At 45.1% G+C, this 22,276-nt stretch overlaps 1 protein-coding gene across 6 annotated transcripts in view; it reads left to right on the forward strand.

Moving 5' to 3' along the window:
- The window catches only part of SEMA5B (semaphorin 5B), a 279,436-nt gene extending 260,650 nt beyond the window's left edge, over window positions 1-18,786 (forward strand). For 5 of the 6 annotated variants that reach the window (XM_054829587.1, XM_054829586.1, XM_054829589.1 and 2 more), the window contains one exon: window positions 12,393-18,786. In XM_054829587.1, coding sequence (XP_054685562.1) covers window positions 12,393-12,548 — 156 coding nt within the window. In that variant the 3' untranslated portion in view covers window positions 12,549-18,786. Of the gene's footprint in view, window positions 1-11,855; window positions 11,926-12,392 lie in introns of all 6 variants that reach the window. The other variant, XM_054829592.1, reaches the window with a different exon arrangement.
- Window positions 18,787-22,276: the final 3,490 nt, after the last annotated feature.

Raw genomic sequence — 22,276 nt, forward strand, 5'->3', positions numbered from 1 at the left:
GTCCCCACTGCATCTGCTCCTCATGCAAATCCTTCATTACTTCGCAGGGCTGTTGCTGCTCACTGTAGGGTGGGGATTGACATTGTTCCTCTTCCCCCACCATTTTGAGAGAGTCCAGCTTTTGGGATGACATTTTGTATTCCTCTTTAAGCTACCTTGAGAAGTTTTAAGTCACGCTGGGGGTCATCCTGTCATGTTTTTATCTGTTGACTCAGCCTTCTCTCCTCCTCGTTGCATGGCCAGGCATTACCTCCTCTACACCCAGGTCAGATGTATGGTCCATGCTCTGTCTTCCTACGGTCTAGGCTATCGTCATGGATGCTGACACTAACCTTTCTTTGGGGTAGTATTACTGCAGCTGTGATAATCTGTGGATGCAGGCAAGATAGGTTTGTAGGTAGACAAGTTTTGTTTTAATTTGTTTTAATTAGATCAATGAGTATAGCTGGAAAAAGCTGGCAGGTTTTTGAACATGTGAGCGGCTGTTTCAGACCTGAAGACAGACAGATTGTTCAAAAGTTTATCTGATTTTTTCCAGCTACACTAATTGATCTAATAAATAATATTACCTTTTTCTTGCAATTTTCACCTTTCCTAATTTCTCTGGGGTTGACATGTATCTGCTCCCACCCACCCACTTGTGCTGGAAGAAGGAGAATTAAATGAAGAAGAACTGCAGGAATGAAAGTAACAAAATTGCACGGCACTGGCTGCTGTGTATTTACATGACTTCCCTCTACTGGTCAGAAGAGGAATATTTCAAATATACCCTAGCCTCCTTTGCTAAAAGTTAATGGGTCTCCTTTGGTCCAGGTGCTTGAAGTGGTTCTTCGCTCCTTGTCTCCACAAAGCTCTGGTTGTCAGTGTTATGCGCATTAGCTGAACTGGGGAATCCTCAGTGCCTCCAAGATATGCAGGAGGAATTAATTACGTGTTTGCAGAAGAGTTTAGAGCCATAAAAGAGGCAGGGAGCTAAAGTAAAGGGAGAGGATGTTAGACAAACAATAAATACCAGAAATACCAGAAAACATATAACCTCTGTGGTACATTTGGAGGGGAGCTGCCTCACTAGTGGAATAGCTTCACTAGAAAATAATGGATTTTTTTGAGTAGGAACATAAAGAAATCTCGCTGCATATATGCAAAGTAAAGATAGCTGTGTCGCTATTCAGAACGTGTTTGGTAGCTCAGAGAGAGGACAGCTGAAATACCTGAGCTGCCTGTCCTGAACCACGACCGGCCTGTCCTAAAGAGCAATTGAGAACTCAGGGCTGCTCAGGATGTGCTGTCTGCTGCCACCACACAGGCTGCACAGGCTGCAGCTACGCTACATCCATTGCAACCTTTTCCCGGTGCATCACTTATATGTGCAGAATAGGTTTGGCGTAGGGTAAGCAGGAGTAGCTCTGCCTGCATTCCCCTATAGCTGAGGGAATCCTCATTAAGTCAGTTCTAACATCGTCCTGAGATTTGTCACAAAGCATGTGAATAAAGGAAAGAACTGAAAATCTGTGGATGAAGGAATCTAGATGGAATGTGTCCCAGAGTCTGTGAGAACCAGCTAATGAACAACTCTAATTACCTTTATAAATATCATGGATCTTGGGCAAACACCCAGCGCCATGAAATGCAAAGGCAATACAAAAGTGTTTGAAGAAAGCAGGCCAGTTTCCTCCCAGCTAGTTCAGTCACTGTTAAGCTACCAAAGTCCAATGCACTAAAGTCACACAAATAGCTCCAGTAAGTCTGTGGGAGAAATGTCAGTTGGATTTGGGGATGAGAGAAACTATCTGTAATCAGACAGGCCCACAGAGTACGCCTGGACCTTCCCCATTCTACAAAGCATATCAATGGGGTGTTAAATCCCACTTGGTCTTTAAAATTTGGCAGAGTTGGGGCCATCCTAGAGAGTGAAACCAGGAGAAACAAATGGGATGATTGACTCGACTGTGCTTTCAGTTACAGCGATGGAAGCTCATTGAAACAAATCTGTGTCAGTGTTAATATGCAGGCAAATCTGAATTAATATTTGAGAGGCAACATGTCACATAACCCTGATGAAATGAAAGGTGGTTTGGCTGAACTGACAACTGAGCTGGGACCTAATGCTGAGCAGGAAGAAATCAAACACAATCACTTTTTGCACAGAGTTTCAGCATTAGGGAATGAAGGGAAAGCACGAGACTGAGCTGCATAAGGGCAGATTCTCAGCTGGTTAAAAATGCAGCTTCACTGGTCCATACACCTAAAGAAAAGAGGATGATGATGATGGTGTCTTAAATAATCTTGTGACGCATAAGTAGAAATTGGCTTGGACAGGACTGCTGCTGCAGAGATTGAAACCTGCCTAATGGACTGTGAACATCAGGCAATCGTTAATGGGAACATACGGGGCTATGGGGAGGAGTTGTGTGGGGCACCGCAAGCTGAAATGCAAGGTTTGGCTTTATTTAATACTTCATTAATGAGCTTGGAGAGGGTGCAGTCAGTGTGTTAATTAAACTAGCAGAAGATATTAAATTGGGAGGTGTGTCAAAAAACCAGCCATTGCTATAGAAATAATGGAAAATGACCTGGGGAGATTATAAATGTAGAGAGGAAATAACAAGGTGAGATGCAGCATGGGGAGAAAACAAAGCAATCTTGAGGAAAATAATCAAAAAGCAGCTATTTAGAGGATGCGAGATATTTGGGAAGCAATAAGACTATAAGTGACTGAACAGAGTTAGCAGATGGCAAATTAGGCCAGTTTTTACTTTTATTTCTATTTTTACTACATTTTTTTTTTCCCCACCACTGCAGTTACACCTTTGCAATTCTCAGTCTAAGTGTAGCGCTGTGGGCTGGCACCAGGCTGCATGTCTTGTGTTGGTAATTCACCAGAATGAGCAGCTCTGAGGTCGTCTCAAAACTGGGGGGCTGCTTGCCCCGGTATAACTGCAGCGAGGTGATGAGAACTGCTTTCCCCGGACGGACCTACAGCCGGTACTGTGGCCTTACTAGTTATCACCAGCAGAAGCCCAGTCTAGCCCAGTTACTCTAAGTGATCATCTGCACCCAGTGCAGATTACTGAACTTAGTTTTAGAAAGCAGTGTTTATACCTCTGGTGAGTTAGTCTGAGTACTAGAGCATGCAGGAGGGCAGGTGGTGTAGCTCAGCTCACAAGCCCCTGTAGTAACACTATAGTATATGTGAGGGACCCAGGAGGGGCATAGAGTGAAGCACAGCAGTGCAGCAAGGAGACAGTTTACACCTTCCCACACAGCTGAGATCATGTCTGCTACGTATCTTGTGCACCAGCTATATTGGGAAGCAGCTTGGGGCAGCCCTGAATTCCTCTTTTGTGTCTGGACGCCACGTCATGTGTGTTGCCACCACCAAATTACTGGCAAGGCAGGGATAAACAGCAAGCTTTAGGCTAGACTTGCCAGTGGGAAGATTTCCATCAACTCCTTGGACTTCAGTTTCCAGTTCTGAAAAATGCTTAAACCTGGATTTAGCTCTAAGCAGGGACTCTCCTCAGTTTGCCTTACTATTACGTACAGTTTGTTCTGTCATCTTACTCAGGTGCTTAAAGTCAGAGATGTGCCAAAGCATCTTTCTGACAATGGTCCTTTATGTTGCCAACTCTGAAGGTTTTTATAAGTTTAAAATGGCAGTAATATAACCTCACTCCCTCCCAAGTATAAGGATAAAATAGCTATTTTCAAACAGCTATAGAAAACTGTAGCTATTCATTTTCCCATAATTGAATGTTAGTTCCATTGTCAACCCGAGCACATCTACAGATGCTGCCGTCATTTGGGGGTTGTTTAATTTATTTACCAATAACAGCGAACAAAGAATTTCCACTCTAAAAATATGGTAAGCTTCCATCCAAAAAGAACATGCAATCATAAGTTTAGTGTCCCAGTGGGATTTTTTTGTATCTCTTTTTGAGAGGAAAAACCTTCTTATATAGAAAATAGGTTCCTCATCTGTACGTCTACACTTCACTGTAAATCCTGCAAACAGCCTTATTGAATTCATCAAAAAACCCTCAACACATAAACCCTGGCCACTGCTACCTTTGACTTCAGTGTAGGCAGAGCTCAAGAGATTTTATAAAAGCATCAGGTGAGATAGTTTGTTTAGTGTAAGACGCTAAGCAAATTTTGAAGTAAGGGAACACACTTTTTCTTCAGAAAGAAGAATCATTCAAGTCTTAAAAACCTTAGCTTGCAGTAGATATGTGGGTCTTGCAAGGTCTTTCTGGCAACTTTCCATCTTTCCAGGGTCATTTGTAACGCATAGCTCAAGAGGCACAGCAGTGTTGTAGCATCCGGTGGATCAGAAGAAAGGGAGCATGTGGGTGGGCCAGACGTCATTTGTTTTCCTGGTGTTGATTATTGCCAAAAGAGGTTATTTTAGTTGTATGGTTTATTCTGTTGAAATGTAATTATTATGCTAATTATTTCCAAATTTACTGGTTAATTATAATTCAGAGATATCTGCCTTGGTACTTGCAGAGATGTACAAGCTGTGGGAAATGTTTCATAATATTAATATATTTCCACAACCCTAAGTCATTTGGCTAATGTTCCTAGAACACAAAAAGTAACATCCTTTAACAAGAAGGCATGGCTAACTCCATAAAACAGCTGATCTGCATCGAAAAGGCATTTTGCTCAATCTGATTTCACTGCAAGAAACAACTTAAAAGGAGCACAAAAGAAGCTAAATGTTGGATCTTGGCTTCTTTGTATCATTGCACAATTCCCTTATCCCGCCATTTGGGGGATGGGGGAGAGTAATGGCCATCCCACTGTTGCTACAGGAAGTACGTTGGATGCTGTTCCAAGGAAAATTAGAAACGCTATGTTAATTCTTTTAGGGCCAATTGTGCAACTGAGTTCAGTGGGAATATTGTCGCTGCTTTCTGCAGTGGCAGGATGCAGGATGCACGTGGGCTTGATTTGGAGATTGCTAAGAGGAGTTGGTTGACTACAAAGTTGCCATCTGCTACCAAGAGCCTAATTTTAGACCTTTGCCTGTGTCCACAGTGGATGAGGAGGGTTAGCAGTGATTGGAGTTGTTACCTTTGGTTCCTTAGTGCCTCTGCTCACATTGTGACGAAGGGGAAGTTTTTCTTTCTAGTACACCAGGATGTTCAACATTACAAACAAACCTGCAAGATGGAAACATCCAAATATGCAGTCAGTCCTGGCACAGGCAACACATCTTTTTCTTTCTTCTTCTTACCTTTTTAAAGAGGAAAGGGTCTTGGGTGGGAGGGGGAAGAACTGAAATTACACCTGTTGACCGAGAAATAGTGGAGAAACTGTGAAATTGGGGGAAGTTGTCCTTGCTCACTGACTTCATGGGGGTTGCAGTGCTGCATAGCTGGTGAAGATTAACCTACAAAACTCTTGGGAAACTTGCTGAGTCTTCCCCCACACCACCCCCAAAATAGAAAAGAAGATCTGGAGCTCAAAGGGAATGCTGAGCTCCAGAAAGCTGAGTGCTTTCTGTGTGAGATGATGAAGGAAATCTTGCCGTTGCAGGTCACCCTGTGGGAACTACTCTATGGCCCTTACATTGGTATTTGTTGTATCTGTATCAAATGCTTTTAGAAACATCTTTTTCACTTTAGCATCTCAGAAACTATATGGAATTCTTTTTAATTGGGGGTGGGGAGATGTTCATCCCCCTTTTAAATCAAGTTTTGAAATGTTCGTGGTTGTTTATTGAAAGTTGAAACATTTGATCTGTTTATGTGTATAAGAGATGTTTATACAGCTTGTACATGCAGCTGTAGGATGGGAGTAGTACTGAAGTCCCATACTGTTACGTATGAAGATGTTTTGATACATCTGGGAGAATGTAAGCAAGTAGGTCAGTGGATTATGACTTAATGACTTGGAGCAGAGGCAGAATTTGGGGGGGGGGGTAGTGGCAAAGCATTGCTGGAGAAAAATAACAAATGGAAAATCTGAATGATGACTTAGGCTAAAAATATCAATGGAGAAAACTGAACAAAATTAACTGTATGCATATGGCACAGTGCAGTCATGTTTAACACATCCGACACTTGGCTCTACATTGGGAGAAACAGCCTGCGAGTGTATGTCAGTACAGCACACAAGGGGGGTTATCTGTAAACTTTCCCCTCAGACTCTTCCAGTTCTAACTAATGGCAAATACAATAGCAAGAGTGATAACAAATTGTTTATATAATTCTGCAAATATTGAAATACTCAGGATTCTGTTGTACTTGGCATAGATGCAATTCACTGGCAACAAGACTGGACCTTTTGATTAGTTGACAGATCACATATAATGGAGAAAGCTGTTGCTGTTTTACATTATCCTAAAACCGTATCCATCTTAGTCCATCTGAAAACATCCTTGCTTGACAAAGCAGAGTTCCTGGGTCAGAGAATTTTTTGTATATATTAGTCATATGCCAATGCAACATAATAAAAGGTCTTTTAAAGGAAGCAGTTGAAGTTGTGCCTGCTTCTGAGTGATCCACTTGGTTGGGTTAGCATGTGCTGGTGGCTTACCTTCTGCTAACAGGTTCTCGAATTGAGGTTAGTGGTGAACAGACCAGAAGAAATAAATGATATCAAATATGCCTGGATGGCATGGCTCATACTGGAAGGGAGGAAGCAGATAAAAGTATTTCATTGATGCATGTTGAGTTTCTAGTTATTAGTTGAATGGAGCACTTTTTCTAAGCACATCCCACAGGTTTTCGTATTAGCTTAGGGTATGACCTCACTTTTTATGGGGAATATTATGCTTGCACAACTACCAGAAGCTTCTTTCTTCTCAAGGCAGGATAGGACCAAAATGAGGGCCTGAAATATGTTTCCCTCAGTGTTTGAAATACATTGTGTGTATGGCACAGAGATTTTGCACCCAGTGGTGTTTCAGCAGTAAACATTGATCGGGCTTCTGGTCTCTTCTGATCGTGCTTACCCAGCAACCAATCCTAAGAGGTTGTGGCTGTAGTCAGGGAGAGGCATTAGTGTTTGATACTTGAGGAAGCAGACAACAAGAAAGGGAAAATACAGGTTGCGTATCGGGAAAATTGTCATCAGTAAAGTCTGGTGAGTGCCCAGCTGACTGACACACCTCCCTGAAGGTGCAGGATGGTAGTGCAGAAGGGCTCAGGCAGCAAAGGCAAGTCTTTCTTCTTTCTCTGAAATCTCTACTGAGGGCAGCCTGAGCTCTAGTGCTTGATGTGCTGCTTCAGTCAGCTTCATTACTGCAGCTGCAGATAAGTCCCTGCAAAAGCACCGAAGGATTGTACCTTCTGAGAGGACTTGGCATTATCTTCAGCATCCACTTCTTGGCCACTCTAATATGGGGGACTTGGCTCAGAGGTGGCAGAGGTGAAGAGATACTTGTAGGAGTTGGGCTGTGAGCAAGGGTCTGGTCTGTGTTAGCTTTTGTGATGGACTGTAGTTGTGTGGTGATGCCGACTCTTGGCCTTTCCCGTTGGGACTGATAAATATTGGTGGGAACACCTATGGGCGCAGCAGGCTGTTTTCATCCCCACAATAACTCCAGTGACTTCAAGTTGTCAGGAGGCTCTGACCTTGACGACATAACCCATATAGCATTGGGGGAATATCTTCCAAGGGGAAAGTCGTTGGCCATCTCTGTACTGTCACAGCAAAGAATTGCAGGATGAGAGCAAGGGTTACAGCGCTGAGTAAAACAGCACAGGAGCCCACCCAGAGAGATGTAACTGCACACCTCTTCTGCAGGGCATGCATGAGTATGTATGTGTACATCTCTAAAATTCACTGGTGCCTAATTTCCCTTTGTCGTGGTTTAGGCCCAGCCGGTAGCTGGGTGCCACGCGGCCGCTCACTCACCCCTCCCCCAGCGGGATGGGAGAGAAGTCTAACAAAAGGCTTGGGTCGAGATAAGGACAGGGAGAGATCACTCACTAATTATCATCACGAGCAAAACAGACTGAATGTAGAGAGGAGATTCATCTAATTTATTACTAGGCAAAACAGAGTAGAGCAATGAGAAAATACAATCAAGTCTTAAAACACCTCCCCCCACCCCTCCCATCTTCTCGGGCTCAACTTCACTCCCGGCTTCAACCTCCCCCCACCTCAGCGGCACAAGGGGGCAGGGAATGGGGGTTGCGGTCAGTTCAGCACACGTTGTCTCTGCCGCTTCTTTGTCCTCAGGGGGAGGACTCCTCTCAACATTCCCCTGCTCCAACATGGAGTCTCTCCCACGGGCTACAGTCCTTCACGAACCGCTCCAGCGTAGTCTCTCCCACAGGGTGCAGACCTTCAGGAGCAGACTGCTCCAGCGTGGGGTCTCTCCCACAGGGTGCAGACCTTCAGGAGCAAACTGCTCCAGCGTGGGGTCCTCCCACAGGGTCACAAGTCCTGCCAGCAAACCTGCCCTGGCGTGGGCTCCCCTCTTCACGGGTCTACCAATCCGGCCCGGACTTGCTCCAGTGTGGGCTTCCCACGGGCCACAGCCTCCTTCAGGTGCCTCCACGGGCTGCAGGTGGAATCTCTACACCCCCTCATCCTTCCTCCATGGGCTGCAGGGGGACAGCCTGCTTCACCATGGTCTTCACCACGGGCTGCAGGGGGATCTCTGCTCTGGTGTCTGGAGCTCCTCCTCCCACTCCATCTGCACTGACCTTGGTGTCTGCAGAGTTTCTCACATCTTCTCGCTCCTCTCTTCGGTTGCAAAAGCTTTCTTTAACTCTTTTGTTTTCCTTCTTAAATATATTATCACAGAGGCGCTGATTGGCTTGGCCTTGGCCAGGGGCGGATCCATCTTGGAGCCGGCTGGCATTGGCTCTGTCAGACACAGGGGAAGCTTCTAGCAACTTCTCACAGAAGCCACCCCTGTAGCCCCTCCCGCTACCAAAACCTTGCCACACAAAACCCAACACACCCTTCTTCAAAATATCAACCAATTTCCAGTGCCAAGGAACCTAATAATCTATTTATTAAAATGAGACAGACAATAAGTTTGTGTGGGGAAATGTTAAGGCAGTGCACATTGATCATGCTGATTTAGGACTGTACTGCCATCGCAGCGTTTCCAGAGACAAATTCTTTGCAGCTAATTGCATTATAAATTCTGCTAAACCATTTTCATAAGGTATTTCCCTAAGATATAAGCCCCCTATCAAAAATAAAACCAAAAAGAGCAAAGGAGCAGTTGTGGGTTTTTTTAATAATTAAATGTTATATGAAGGTAAGACGAGAGGAAAAAATGCAAATCATGTTAATTAAATGCTAAGTCTGCTGTAAGGGGCTAGTTTTAAACACCGTGGGACATATTGAAACTCATTCAGATTTTCCAACTGAAAGCCAAAAAAGTAGAGTCCTGAGATCGAGATGGTCCTGAGCCATCCCAAATCAGGATTTTGATATCATCAAATTTCAGATATGGTAATCTGGCATGTTGTGAATCTTAACCATTCCAAAAGGTGAAGGGTTTAGAGAGCAAGTCTTTTGAGGAGCAGCTGAAGGAACTGGGGTTCTTGAGCCTGGAGAAGAGGAGGCTGAGGGGAGACCTTATCACTCTCTACAGCTACCTGAAAGGAGGTTGTAGCCAGGTGGGTGTTGGTCTCTTCTCCCAAGTAACAAGTGATAGGACGAGAGGAAATGGCCTCAAGTTGCACCAGGGGATGTTTAGATTGGATATTAGGAAAAATTTCTTCACCAAAAGGGTTGTCAATCATTGGAACAGGCTGCCCAGGGAAGTGGTTGAGTCACCATCCCTGGAGGTGTTCAAAAGATGTGTAGATGTGCTGCTTAGGGACAGGGTTTAGTGATGGACTTGGTAGTGCTAGGTTAACGGTTGGACTTGATGATCTTAAAGGTCTTTTCCAACCTAAACTGTTCTATGATTCTAAAAAGTGACCTGGATACTGGACCACTTTCATAGAGCGCAGGGAGTGTGGCAGTGGGAAGCAGCCTCTTGCACGTGCTGTGGCAGCCCATGGCCGTGGGGTTACGCTGCCTGCAGTGGGTATCCTGGGCTAGAGACACTGACAGGAAAGAGCAGTCATGATGCACAGCCACTGTGAACACCTGTGTTGTTCCCCCAAACACTCAGTGGCAGTACTCAGCAAAGTGCATTTTTACAGTGGATCTCAATTGTTTTTATCAAGCTGGGTCAGAAGACACTGAAGCAGAGAGAAGTTAATTGGATTTCCCAAGGAAGCATAGCAAGAAGCAGAGGACTGAGCCTGGCTTCCTTGTTTCCCAGGCTCCAGTACAAAGCAGCAGTCTGTCACCCACACTGTTTTAATATTTCTTTGGGTGACTGGGAGCAAAGCATGACATTTCTTTTCTTCCTTCCATATTGAAGGGCACAATTTCTCATTCCTTGGAAATATTTGTTACTTTGAGCATGCCTATACAAATTCTGTCTTTGGTTCCTACAAGTGATGTGCTGTGAGCTCATTTTAGAGAGTCCAGGCAGGCAGAGATCACAGTCAGACCAGGAGGAGGCTGGGTTTCCTCCAGTTTTCAAGTATGAGATGTTTCAGGTAGTGCTCATTTCCAAAAAAGTTACTCAGTCATTCAGCAATCGGGAAATTTCTTTGCCAGGGCACTTTTACTCTAGGAAAGCCTTTCCTCCTAATATCTTGTGTGACCTCCCAGGGTAGCTGTAGCTGTCAGTCTGCTATCAGTTTAGGAGAAAGCATTTTCTTTTCTTCCTCCTCCTCTCCCCCTCCCCATGCAGTAAATTTACTCAGTTACAAAGAAATTGGGAGATAAATACTGCCTGTGGGGTTGTCTTTGAGCTTAGAGGTATCTCTGATCATTGCAGCGGTCGCAGTTGGGAAGTGGCCAAGCCCCAACTGTGCCATGGGCACGTGCACAAGGCGAGACCCCGCTCACCTAACTGTAGCCTCCTAAAAGTCGGGCACCCACTGTCAACAGGTCACTCTGCTGCTGCTGGGGCTGGGGGGGACAGGGGCTCCCCCAGAATGCAATTTTCATCTGCACCTGCTTTCATGCAGGAAGGAGACTTCTCCTCACCTTGCCGATGGAGCCCCGATGCCTGAAGTTTAGGTGGCCGAAGTTGGATGGGTCGAGTAAAGCTAATGGAGCTGGGTATTGCATGAGCTTGAGCATTTGTTAATTAATTTTCATCTGGCCCTGAGCTGGGTCGGATATGAGCTGTTTGTCTCAAGGGGGAACTGAGGTGAAGTGGTTCCCCCAGGAGCATCAGATTGTGGCAGAACAACCACTAGGTCCCAGGACTAGTTGCCTGACTAGACCTCTCCATCTCTCTGCTCCAGACAGCAGAGACGCTCATACCCTCTGTGCCCTGATCATGAAGATGCTGTAGCAAACACGCCTAGTGTTGACTCCCAAATCAAAGGAGTGAGTTCCCTGCATAATAACCATTAAAGGTGCACATAGGAGCAACATAGGCCAGAGATATGTATAAAAAATTCAAGCCAGGGGTTAGCTGAAGAAACTGTCAGAAATGTTCCTCAGCCAAATTCATAGAAATTAGATGACTATAAAGGAGAAAGCTTCATAAAATTATTGCATTCCCCCAAAATGGAATTTTATCCTTGTGCATAGGTAATAGCTGGCGTAGCAATGGGTTTTCATCTGGGGGAGGGGGACATCTGCTTGCTGGTGGGAAGAGTAACAGCAATTCTTGCAAAAAGCAAAGAAGGGGGGGGAAGGGAGGGAGAAAAAACATATATCTAAATTTTTATGGTAAAAGGGGCATTTGTGGTTCTCATTTTTCGTCTTGTTTTTGCCAACAATTGTTACGTGGTTGTTAAATTTTTTTAAGTCATTTTAGTTTTTCCAAAAGTGACCATGATTTGTTACTTATACTGTAGCTTACAGAAGTGACACACTTAATATCGGGGGGTCCAAACCTGGATATCTACCAATGGAGATGGAGATCAGGTAAATGCACACCTGCTCTTCCAAAGAGAAAAAGCTGCCGTTTGGCAACTGGTTTGAGAGGGAGCTCAGGCTGTAACATGAGCATTTTGGAAGAGATTAGATTGAGCACTGCCATTAATCACCAAGTTTCGTGTAGGCCCAGCATGGTTTTGTGTGACAATGGTGTTCAGACAACATGCCATCTACCAGGAGACTCCAGGTCCCTGGAGAAGGCTCTGGGTTCTGGCCCTAGCAGTAGCTGAGCACAGGTCCACCAAAGGAGACCTGGCAGGAGCTGTGGTCCCCCGCAGACAAGCCCCATAGCGAGTACGATGTACCGTCTTACTCTCCCAGCTGGAGGGAAGGCGGTGGTGGCTGCAACAGAGACCGTGATGGAGAAGGCAGGTGAGAGGGAGGTGTCTGCAGGTAGATAAGAGGAATTATGTCACACCAGTGCTATGCCTGTCATTTCCTCTTCTCTTTTACAGACACTTAACAAGAACAACTTGATACCAGATGATAGGACCAACTTCTACCCATTGCAGCAAACCAATGTGTACACGACAACCTATTATCCCAGTACACTGAATAAATATGACTACAGGCCCGAGGCCTCCCCTGGAAGGACCTTTACCAACAGCTGATGATGGACAGATCCTACAGGACTGGATCACTTCCTATATGAATTTTTTTAATTGATTTTATGGACCAAATACTGGCCTAGCCTCTAGATGTAAATATTGTACAGTAGGGTCTTTTTTTTTTTCCTTTGGTTAATTGTATTTCTTGTGAACAGCACATCTCCTTACAAGGACAAAAATGCATATGGACCATTCTGCAGAGATTTGTGGATATTTGGCTGGAGATGGCTCTTACTACTGCAACTGTTTATGGCTGGAAGATCAACGTTGCAGTCCAAGGCCAACATTGTCAAGGAGGTGGCTGTGTGCTGGGCTCGGTGGCCACCACGCAGCAGCACACGACACATGGGTGCACTCTAGGCAAGGCAAGAGGTGGCCTCCTGGGGCAGGGGTGTCTGTCTGGTGAGGAGCATCCTTCCTGAGACAGGGTAGCAATGGTGCACTGGATGACACGCAGCTCATGAGACAGGCTGAGCGGGACTCCATCGTGCCAACAACTTGAAGAATGTTTTCTTTTTCTTTTTTTAATTTTTGAAATTTTTTTTATGTTTATGAAAAAAAAAGTGACTTTCTAGGGCAGTGTTCCCTGTATCTTCAACAGAATCTTTTCATATTACAGGAAATACTCTCCGCAGCCTTCTTTGGTAATATGCAGTTCAGCTGATGAGAAACAACACGCAAACAAAGTGCATTACCCAAAGAAGCTTTCCAGAATGTTTCCAGTCTTAATAAAAAGAAAATTATACAGGCAGTGAGATACTGAGAAAAATAAATGTTGGAATAACATCGGAGACATGAACTTGGAGTGCCTAACAAACAAAGATGTTTATATCACTGGAAAAAAAGATGTGATGATTGCTGCACAAGAGCCATGGGCTTTTTTTTCTTTCTTCCTTCTTCTCTTTTTTCTGAGACAGTGTTAACTCTTTTTGTTCTAGCTTTGATCCTGATTGCGTCTGCCAAGAAAGGCAACTTGAGAGGCCATGCTCTTCTTGTAGGAAATCACCATGCTTTGGGCTAATTTTTCCTCTTGTTTTATTGTTGGTTTTTAGTTCATTTATTTTCAAAGAGTGAATAATTCTGACTTTGCAGGGGGAGGGTATTTTTCTAAGGAATGTTTCCATAGTCTGAGATGACCCAGAAAGTCTGCTGCACATTCTTATAGCGTCTTCCAGTCAGTACTCTATGAAATAGTAACACAGCTGAGTAATGTGCATTGTTTGCCAATATTTCTTTAATTTTTCTGAACGAAAACAACCCAACAAACAAATGCTGCTGCAGCTATTGAAGTAAATTGGGGCGGTAGCGTTATTAAACAGTATATCCAGCCTTGAAATGTAATTTTGTGTATGTGTGTGACTGTGTCTATAAGAACTGTATTAGTTTGATGCAGAAGCCATGTTGTCTACAACCAGATGTTTGTCTGACATAATTGTTTGGCAAAAAGGAAACTTATTGCTGGTGCTTAATGTACAGTTACATCCAATGTGTTAGCAATGTGAAACAAGTTCACTGCTGTTATCATTCAGTGTTTCTAAATATTTATAATGAACTCCTGATGCTAAGGATTTTAGAATGTCGCAATACTGAGCATGAGATAAAAGTACACCCTGAAACGCGCATGAGCTCCATGTGGTCCTGAGCTTGGCTTTGTCGTCTGCATCTTACTCGAGCAATTGCCATGCCCGTGCTTGGCCATTGACTTGGCCGTGTTCCCAGCAGTCCTGTTTGTCTTTGCTTTATTTCAGATTTCGCTGTAAGCCGACACCGATCGTTTCTCAGTGCTGTTCCTTCGCAGTTGCTTGTTTGGAAGCCCAGCTTGGGCTGTGTGCTCAGCTCTTTCACGTAGGCAGCCGGTAGGAGATGAAGAAAGACTGTGTTGCTCTTGATAGGTATATTGCTTTTCCTGCGAGGAAAAGCCAACATGGCTCTGTAAGCCTGCGTTACGGTGGTTTGACCAGAAGGCAAGAATAAAGTAGCCTCCCATTTTTAAATTACTTTGTTCGACTTCAGTTTGCAGTGATTGAAGGCTGTAGGGATATTTGTAATAAAGGGGGGGGTCATTAGCACTGCCACAAGGATGCCTTAGGCTCAGTGGTGCCCATCATCTCCAGCAGCTGTTTTTCTAATTTAGCAGCTCATCCTGCTTCTGCTCTGGTCTCATCAGGTGAAACAGAGGGATCGGAGAAAGAGAGAGAAAGAGAGGTGCCCTTAAAAAGATGTACTCACATTTGAAGCAGTGGGGGCAGGAGCTGATGCAAACCTCGAAGCTTTGTCTGAAGCAACCTGCTGCAACCCACAAGTAGGCACAGCAGCTCGGCGGCCCTCACCCTGTCTGGCAGCGCGGCCAGGGCGAGAGCGGTCGGAGTGAAGCAGGATCACCAGCAAAGCAGGAGAGCACTGGTAGCAGGTACCAGCACTTGCAGGGAGGCTCTTCCCAGGCACCTAACCCCCTTTTGAGGAGCGATGCCTTTGTGCCTCGTCCCGTAAAGAGTTCACCGTCTCACTGAATTTCCACGTCCCCCCCTCATCAACACTGAAAATCCTCACTTAAAGTAGTTCTAACAAGTATGTAGCCCAGGGGGTGAAAATTATTACATTAGACTATCAGGATGGGATTTCCCAGCTTTAATTTATGTGATTGAGAAGAAAACATTGGCTCCCAAGATCACTCTAGCCATTGTAAAATTAAAGCCATCTCCGAGCTTCCCCTTCAGAAGATTCCCTGTATTGACACGTTCTGCAGTTGCTATGCACGTGGCAGGGTTGCAGCTGCAGTTTGGGAGGATGTGAGCAAGTCAAACCTTGCAATTATTTTAATTTTCTATTTTTCCCTTTCTTTTTCTTTTTTTTCCCCCCTCCTTAAACATTTTTCCATTTTCAGCTTCACAGAATAACACGATGGAAACTGTTTTTTTTGTTTTTTTGGTTTTTTTTTCCCAAAGTGCCACGTAGCAGCTGAAATTATTTAAATGTTCAGCTCACCAAGATAGGTCATTACTGCCATTGCGCTCAGGAGGTGGATATTTTGTAGGCTATTGGAGGGCAGATGCTTCGAGGGTGGTGCATGTGGTTATAGTTTCATCAAGACATTCCTTCTTACCAGCCATCCAAATTGATTCAGCCCTTTTTCATATAATTGGCAATCACAGCAAGGGTCTGTAGACTCCATTCAAGCAGAAAGTATAATCCAAGAGAGAACGGGAGAGAGCAAAAGAAAGAAATCAGAATGCTTATTACTCAATTAATGTTTGCATTAGAGTGCAGTTCTTTAAGGACAATGTTAATGCGGTGTGAGGGTTGCATTTTTTTTTTTTTTATGAGCTCTCTAATGTGTGGCAGGTTAATGACACCATGTACAGTGATATTCTTGCAATCCAGGTAATTTGGCAGCTTAATCATCAGGTCTGTAATATCTGTAGCAGCTTGAATTGCTCCTGCAGCTGGATGTTAAACTTGCTAAAATTTCCTATTCCTAAGACCATCTTAAAGTACACTGGAAATGCATTTAGTTCACGAGCATTGCTTTCCGAAAGACTCGTCTTGCTGTATGTATTCTTTTTTTTTTTTTTCCTTTCATTTCTAAGGCAGAGAAAGGGAACCCTGGGCAGTTCCTGTCTTGGTCTAGAGACACTGGTTCTCCGCAGGCCCTTTGAATACAGGCTGTAAAATGTGATGGAAAGCTTACAGCTAAGTATGTAGCGGAAGCATCTTTAATGAGGCCATTCTTTTTTCTTTTTCCATGGAAGCGGCTGCCTTTCTCCCTCCAGAAGGGGTGCGTGTTGCGGCGTTACCCAGGCTGTGTTGTGCCGTTGCAGTCGGGCTTTACTCAATGAGCTGTCACCCACCAGAAATAACTTGTGCAGCTCCCTAGTAGGCAAACCACGATCAAACCGCAGCCTAAGAGGGGCTGTTGCTCTAAAGGTGCACTTGTACGTTCCGCAGATGAGCCAGGGCTGCTCTTATATATATGAACTGTACAGATACTATAGGAGAAGAATATATATTGTCTTACCACCACTGTTCCTAATGCCTTACGTTCAGAAAATGAGATGGTTTGAAATCAACAGAGAGTAGGAATGGAGTCCATGTCTGACGCAGACGATTTGACGCCTCCAGCGTTAATCTGATGTTAAGCCCACCTGGAGAGGAAATTGCTGTCCACTGAGATTGATTTATTCTTTGTACTAAATGTAGTGGGGGGAGAGTTATATATATATTAAAAAAAAAAAAAATATATATATAAAAATGTAAATGTAAACTTTGTGTAACAACTTTTTTTTTTTTTAATAGCGTATACATCTATCAGTGGATAGATGCAGTATATATTTATAATATATACACACAATATATATATTTAGCAAAATGCCTGCAGAGGAAACTTAGAATAAGAAAGGCAGTGCTGGTATTCAAATTCCACAGGGACAAAGTGAATAAAAACCCCCTGTAAAAATCTAGTATCCTTGCCATTAGGTTTAAAAAAACACTTTTGAGGTAAATGAAATATAATTTTTTAATTTAAAAGAAAATTGATTTTTCTAGTTAGAAATGCTGATTCTCCCCCTAAATCATTCTGGTTAAGAATGATTAAGAAAAAGATTCTTGTTACTACTTAGACTTTCTGAATAAGCCTCCCAAATCTTTCATGTGTATCACTCTCTTGTTTTTGTAATTATAAGTAGGGAGTAATTGTGCAAAGAAAATTAAAATAGCAAGTAGGAGTAACAAACATGGTACCATTAGAGGAACAGACATCATCTATTAGAACATGAAAAATGTCACCTTCCGTGTTAAGGAAGCTAGCAACTGCTTTCTGAGTTACTGAGTGACATTTATAAGCCTTGCCTTATAGTCACACTAGGCGGTTTTAGTACAAAATTTAGGGAAGAGAAACCCTGCAAACCCATGGCTTTTGGTTTTCAGAGGGGGTCCAGAAAAGCCACCAGGCCATGGGAGTCAGGCACCCGGTGCCTTGGGTGTCCCTGGAGCTTCCAGCGTCAGCAGTCACGGCTCTGCAGCCGTTCCTCGCCCTGTCACTCCCGCGAGCCGGCCCGCACGCGCGGCGGGGCACAGCACCCCTTGGAGCTGTCGGGCATAACAGAGAAATACCCGGTAGTTTGGGTCGGAAGGATTTTTTGTTGTTGTTGTTTCAACAGATCACTTTAAAGCCCTGGTGACCAAGGCCCAGCCTTGTACAGGTGAATCTGCCGCTTAAGCTTGTTAGGAGAAAACTTCAGGTGGCTGCAAGAGCAGATTTGGGGTAGGTGAGCAAACCCACAATTTTTGATGCTGCCTGATCGCCAGAGTCTTCAAAACCGGACAGGAAACCCCTCTGGAGCCGGGCCTTTGTGGAGCTTATCCAGTCTCAGCAGTTCTGCCTGGGAATTCCTCCTCTGGGAAATTTTAGTGTCTGCATTAGTCCTGGCTGGAGGAGCAAACCCAGCAACCTACTGTTTAGATGGCCACCAAGTGCTCAATAGCATGCAACACAAGTTTGGGTCTTGAACTTGATTTTTTTTCTGTTCTGCCTTCAGCCTCAGCTGCAAATTCACCCCAGCTGCTCGAGAGGGTTCAGCGCTGTAAGAGCAGCAGTTGGCTTTTCGCGAGTCCCCGCCACGATTTGTTTTTAAACAAACCTGATTGTGAGAAGTATGAACACTGCTCCAGCTCTGAAACCTCCGTGAGCGGAGTGCTGTTAATTCATGTGCCGCAGAGCCAAGCATTGATTGGCATGGATGGGCCATTAATAATTGAAGTAAAAATGGTTTTAGTACCAAAATGTCAAACAATGTAAAAGCCAGCCGGTGGTTTCCACCCACACACCCCGCCTTAGGTAACGCCCAAACCTGCGCATACTTCAAAGCGATGGGGTTAATTAGGAGCATTCCCAGAGAAAGGTTTAGGAAGGATAAGCGTGTATGTGAGATGGAATTGATTGGATTTAGCTTGTAATTGAGGTGGGAGAGTGACAGATGCAATACTGGATCTCAGATACATGGGAAATTATTATGCGCCCACAGAATGCTTGCCCCAAAACAGCAAAACCTGGAGAGCATTGTTGGACTCTGTTGTGAAGGCACATCACCCTTCCTATGCAATCGAACTTGATGGTACTTTAGTATAAAGGTGACCTAGACTGTAATCACTGCCTTTAGACACTGTGAATTTTTTTGGGGTACTCTGTATTTTTATATATTGTACAATGTAAAGAATAATTCAGAAATAAAACAGACCAACCTGGCAAGCTGGTGAGTTATTATTCATCCCCCCCCACCCCCGCCCGTGGCTGATGCAATTCTGTTGCTGCAATTCAACTCCTCTCCTGCACCAGCCTGAATGCTGGCGCACAGCTCCACACCAAACTTTGGGTGCTTTTGAAAAAATGGTATTTCTGAGTAAGGTGCCCAACGAGGTAAGATCAAATCTATCTGAAATTTGGGGCTCCAAATCCACGTGCAGTTCTGCAGTACACGTCTCCCCTCTGCTCCCCAGTTCTCCGCACGTGACACTGGGTCTCCAAGGACACAACTGCTCGCCGTGCCAAGGAGATCGGCTGGCTGCAGCGAGCGAAAATACGCTTGCCTTCTGCAGAGCCTTTCAGGGGTACGCGCTCAGTTGCAATGAAATGGTCTCGCTGCTCCTTCTCAAGCCCTGCATATTGATGCAAAAAGTTATGAAAAGCTGAGGGACACGTTTTGATTGAAGGATGATTGTAGCCTCGTATGAAGAACGTTATAGCTCTTGTTGCATTTATTAATCAAAGTAAAGACCATGAAAAGTGACAGAGTCAGGAACATTTTAGTTTATGTTCCGATACAGCTCAAGACTTATATTGAAGTTTCATACAGAAAATTACACCATAATGTCGTAAAAAATAGATTGGATTACTAATAACCTGAAACGTGCTACACCTGCATACATAATACTTTAATCCTACTAAATCATAAGCTATCATTTGGGTGTTTTCGTATTCTCAAGTGTGCATACAGGAATTTCTTTTCAATGCAGACCATTAAAAAGTAATTGAGAGGCACAAGCTCAGTAAAAACAAACTTGCTGTAATAAGATGGATTTTTTTTTTCCCCCGGTTAGTTTGCACAATAACACGGGGAGGCCATTTCTGAATGGTTTTGTTTTGCATCAAGACACCTCTGCTCACAATTAGAGCAAAGTATCACATTGGAACCTATATCCAATTTCCTTAAAATCTGTCTACCACAACTTTTTTTTTTTCTGGTTGCTCATTTGATTCATTAACCAAACAGTTTCCCTTGTAGCCCCAGTGCATTCCGTTCTCCCGCCTTCACTACGCATCCCAACTGTACCCTTTTTCCCCTTTAATTCTTAACTGTGTGCAGTAAACGGCAAAAACTCGTTACCTTGCAGGTTCCCCATCGGCTTTTTATTAAGGCAACGCCTTAGGGCTGCGCCGCGATGGGGTTTGCTGGGGAGCAGCCGCAGCAGCGCGTGGGGCCCGGGTCCGGGTGTGGAGCTGCCTGAGGGGACCCCAGCGACCACCGCAGCACTGCAGCCCCCCTCCAACCTGCCGTCAGCAGCGCTCGGGGGGTGGAGTATAAGAAATGGAGGAAAAGAAAAAAGCAGAAGGTTCCTTGTGGTTCATTTCTACGTGTTTCCTCCTGGCTCCCTGCGATAAATGCTTTAGGGATGCCCTGAGCCAGATGTTGCAGTGACGAAGATGCCTTAACCCTGTATGTCCACATGAATCCCTTTTGCTGGTGTTTTCTTTTCCATCAACAGCTGGAAACATCCGTGGCCGGTGGGGCACTTGCCTGGGCAAAGGCACAGCCAGCACCCGGCGTTATGGAGGAAACGAGGGGCAGGGAATTGCAGCCCGGCCCAGTTAACATCAGCGCTTGTGAAAAACACCGGAGCAGGGACTCGGATGAACGAGCTGCAACCACAGCAGAGCGGCTGAGCAGCTGCGTATTGGCACCAGGGCGTTAGCAGGAGCAAGTCATGCCAGACCCAGTTAATTTCCTCCTCTGAACAGGCACCACGTCCTGCAGATAGCGCAGAAATAAGAAATACCCTGCAGCCTGATTTTTAGGAAGGCTTTCAACTCTCTCATACCTGATCCTCATACGCTGTCGGGAGCGGTGGCCGGGCAGAGCATTGTGCAGATGCTTCCTCACAAAGCAGTCAGGCTGTGGCCATGGAAAAAGCCCCGAGTGGGTGTCCTACTGCCCTGCCCAGTGCCCCCACCAGTGCCCCCAGTCCCCCCATCATGATGTGACCACAAGCCCTGGCTCCGACTCCTGAATTTCCCTCTGCCCGTGCAGGCGTTTCACTCAGCTGTGAGAGCCCACGTGGCCGTGCTGCTGTGGCCGGGCACGGCGACAGTCCCCAAGTTCGGGCACAGTCCCTGAGTCGCCTTAAATCAGGTCAGCACAGCCACCCTGACACAGAGCTTGGCACGAAGCGAGCCCCACCTCAACTTGCACGAGAGTCAACACATCCTCCCGCAAAAGCATCGCTTCCCGTGGCGTCTCGTGCGGTTTTTTTCCCCTCAAGTGTACAGCCAAGAGACCACATGTTCTCAAATGCACAGCTCAATTACTGAAAGCTTTGGAGGTTCATTAAAAATGCTGTTTGGCTAACAGCTGAAATGCATTTTGACATGGTTTGGTTTGCTCATTCATAAAAAAGCCACTCGTGGGGTTGTCATCGCACTTGCTATTTAAAAAGCTTTCAAATTAACCAAGAGGAAGGCAGAGTTCAGCACTGTCCAAGCCTGTTTCCAAAACAAAAAACCAACCCAACACAACCCTGCCACCCCCCCTCCCCCCAGCATGTGAGGTAAGGACAGACAATAAATTCCTTACGTTGGCACATCTGGAGAGAATCAGGCGATGAGGGTAAAACATCAGCCCATTCCCAGGACCCCCCTGCCACACAGCCCGTCTTTGCTCAGATTTCAACCCTTCAGTCTGCTTACGATTTCCCCAAACCAAAGAGTTTTTCCTCTGGAGAAAGGACTGAATCAGGCTAGGGTAATTCTCTCTGCTGAGACAAAAACGTGACGCTGGCTCTCGGCAGCCTTTTCCTGCTTTGCCCTGGTGTGCTTGTAGGGGAAGGTCTATATTGTGACCCAGAGTTTTATCACCCTTTTTTTTGTTATGACTGACCCTATGGCGACCATCTTATCACATCAACTCAAGTGCATGTAAGATTAGTTTGCTCTTTATACTGTTAAAACCATAAAGATGACAAGGAGGCACTTGGATGCTGTACTGAGACACTGGTCACGTCCAGCCCTCGCCTTCACGGTGCGTACCTCGACTGAACACAGGGGATTCGCTCATCAGCTCCTTGCACCAGCTGCAGCAGGTCTGATATCCAGCAAACGCTTAAAGCTCCTTCTGGCTGTGGGGCAGAGGTGTCTCCTGGCTGAGGAGCTGTGCTGTGCCACGATCACGCTTCAAAATAAGTTTTTTGGGGAGATCTTCAAGGTCAAACTTCACACTTTATGAACCAGCAATTAGCTGGAATCAAAAAGCAGCCCTGGTTTTCCATCGGTCTGGAGACAGTGTGGTGTCTTCCAGACCTGAGGTTAGCATCGACCACGGCAAATGGCAACAGGCTGTCGAGGTTCCATCCCTCTAACCTGCTGCATTCTCTCATTTTTAAACCTCCCATGGTCATTTCCTTGCTGTCGTGGAAATAATGGAGCCAGCAATGGATTGCTCCCCTCTCAAGCGCAGGGTAATGAA

Source organism: Grus americana, chromosome 6, assembly GCF_028858705.1.
Source record: "Grus americana isolate bGruAme1 chromosome 6, bGruAme1.mat, whole genome shotgun sequence".
NCBI classification, from domain to species: Eukaryota; Metazoa; Chordata; class Aves; order Gruiformes; family Gruidae; genus Grus; species Grus americana.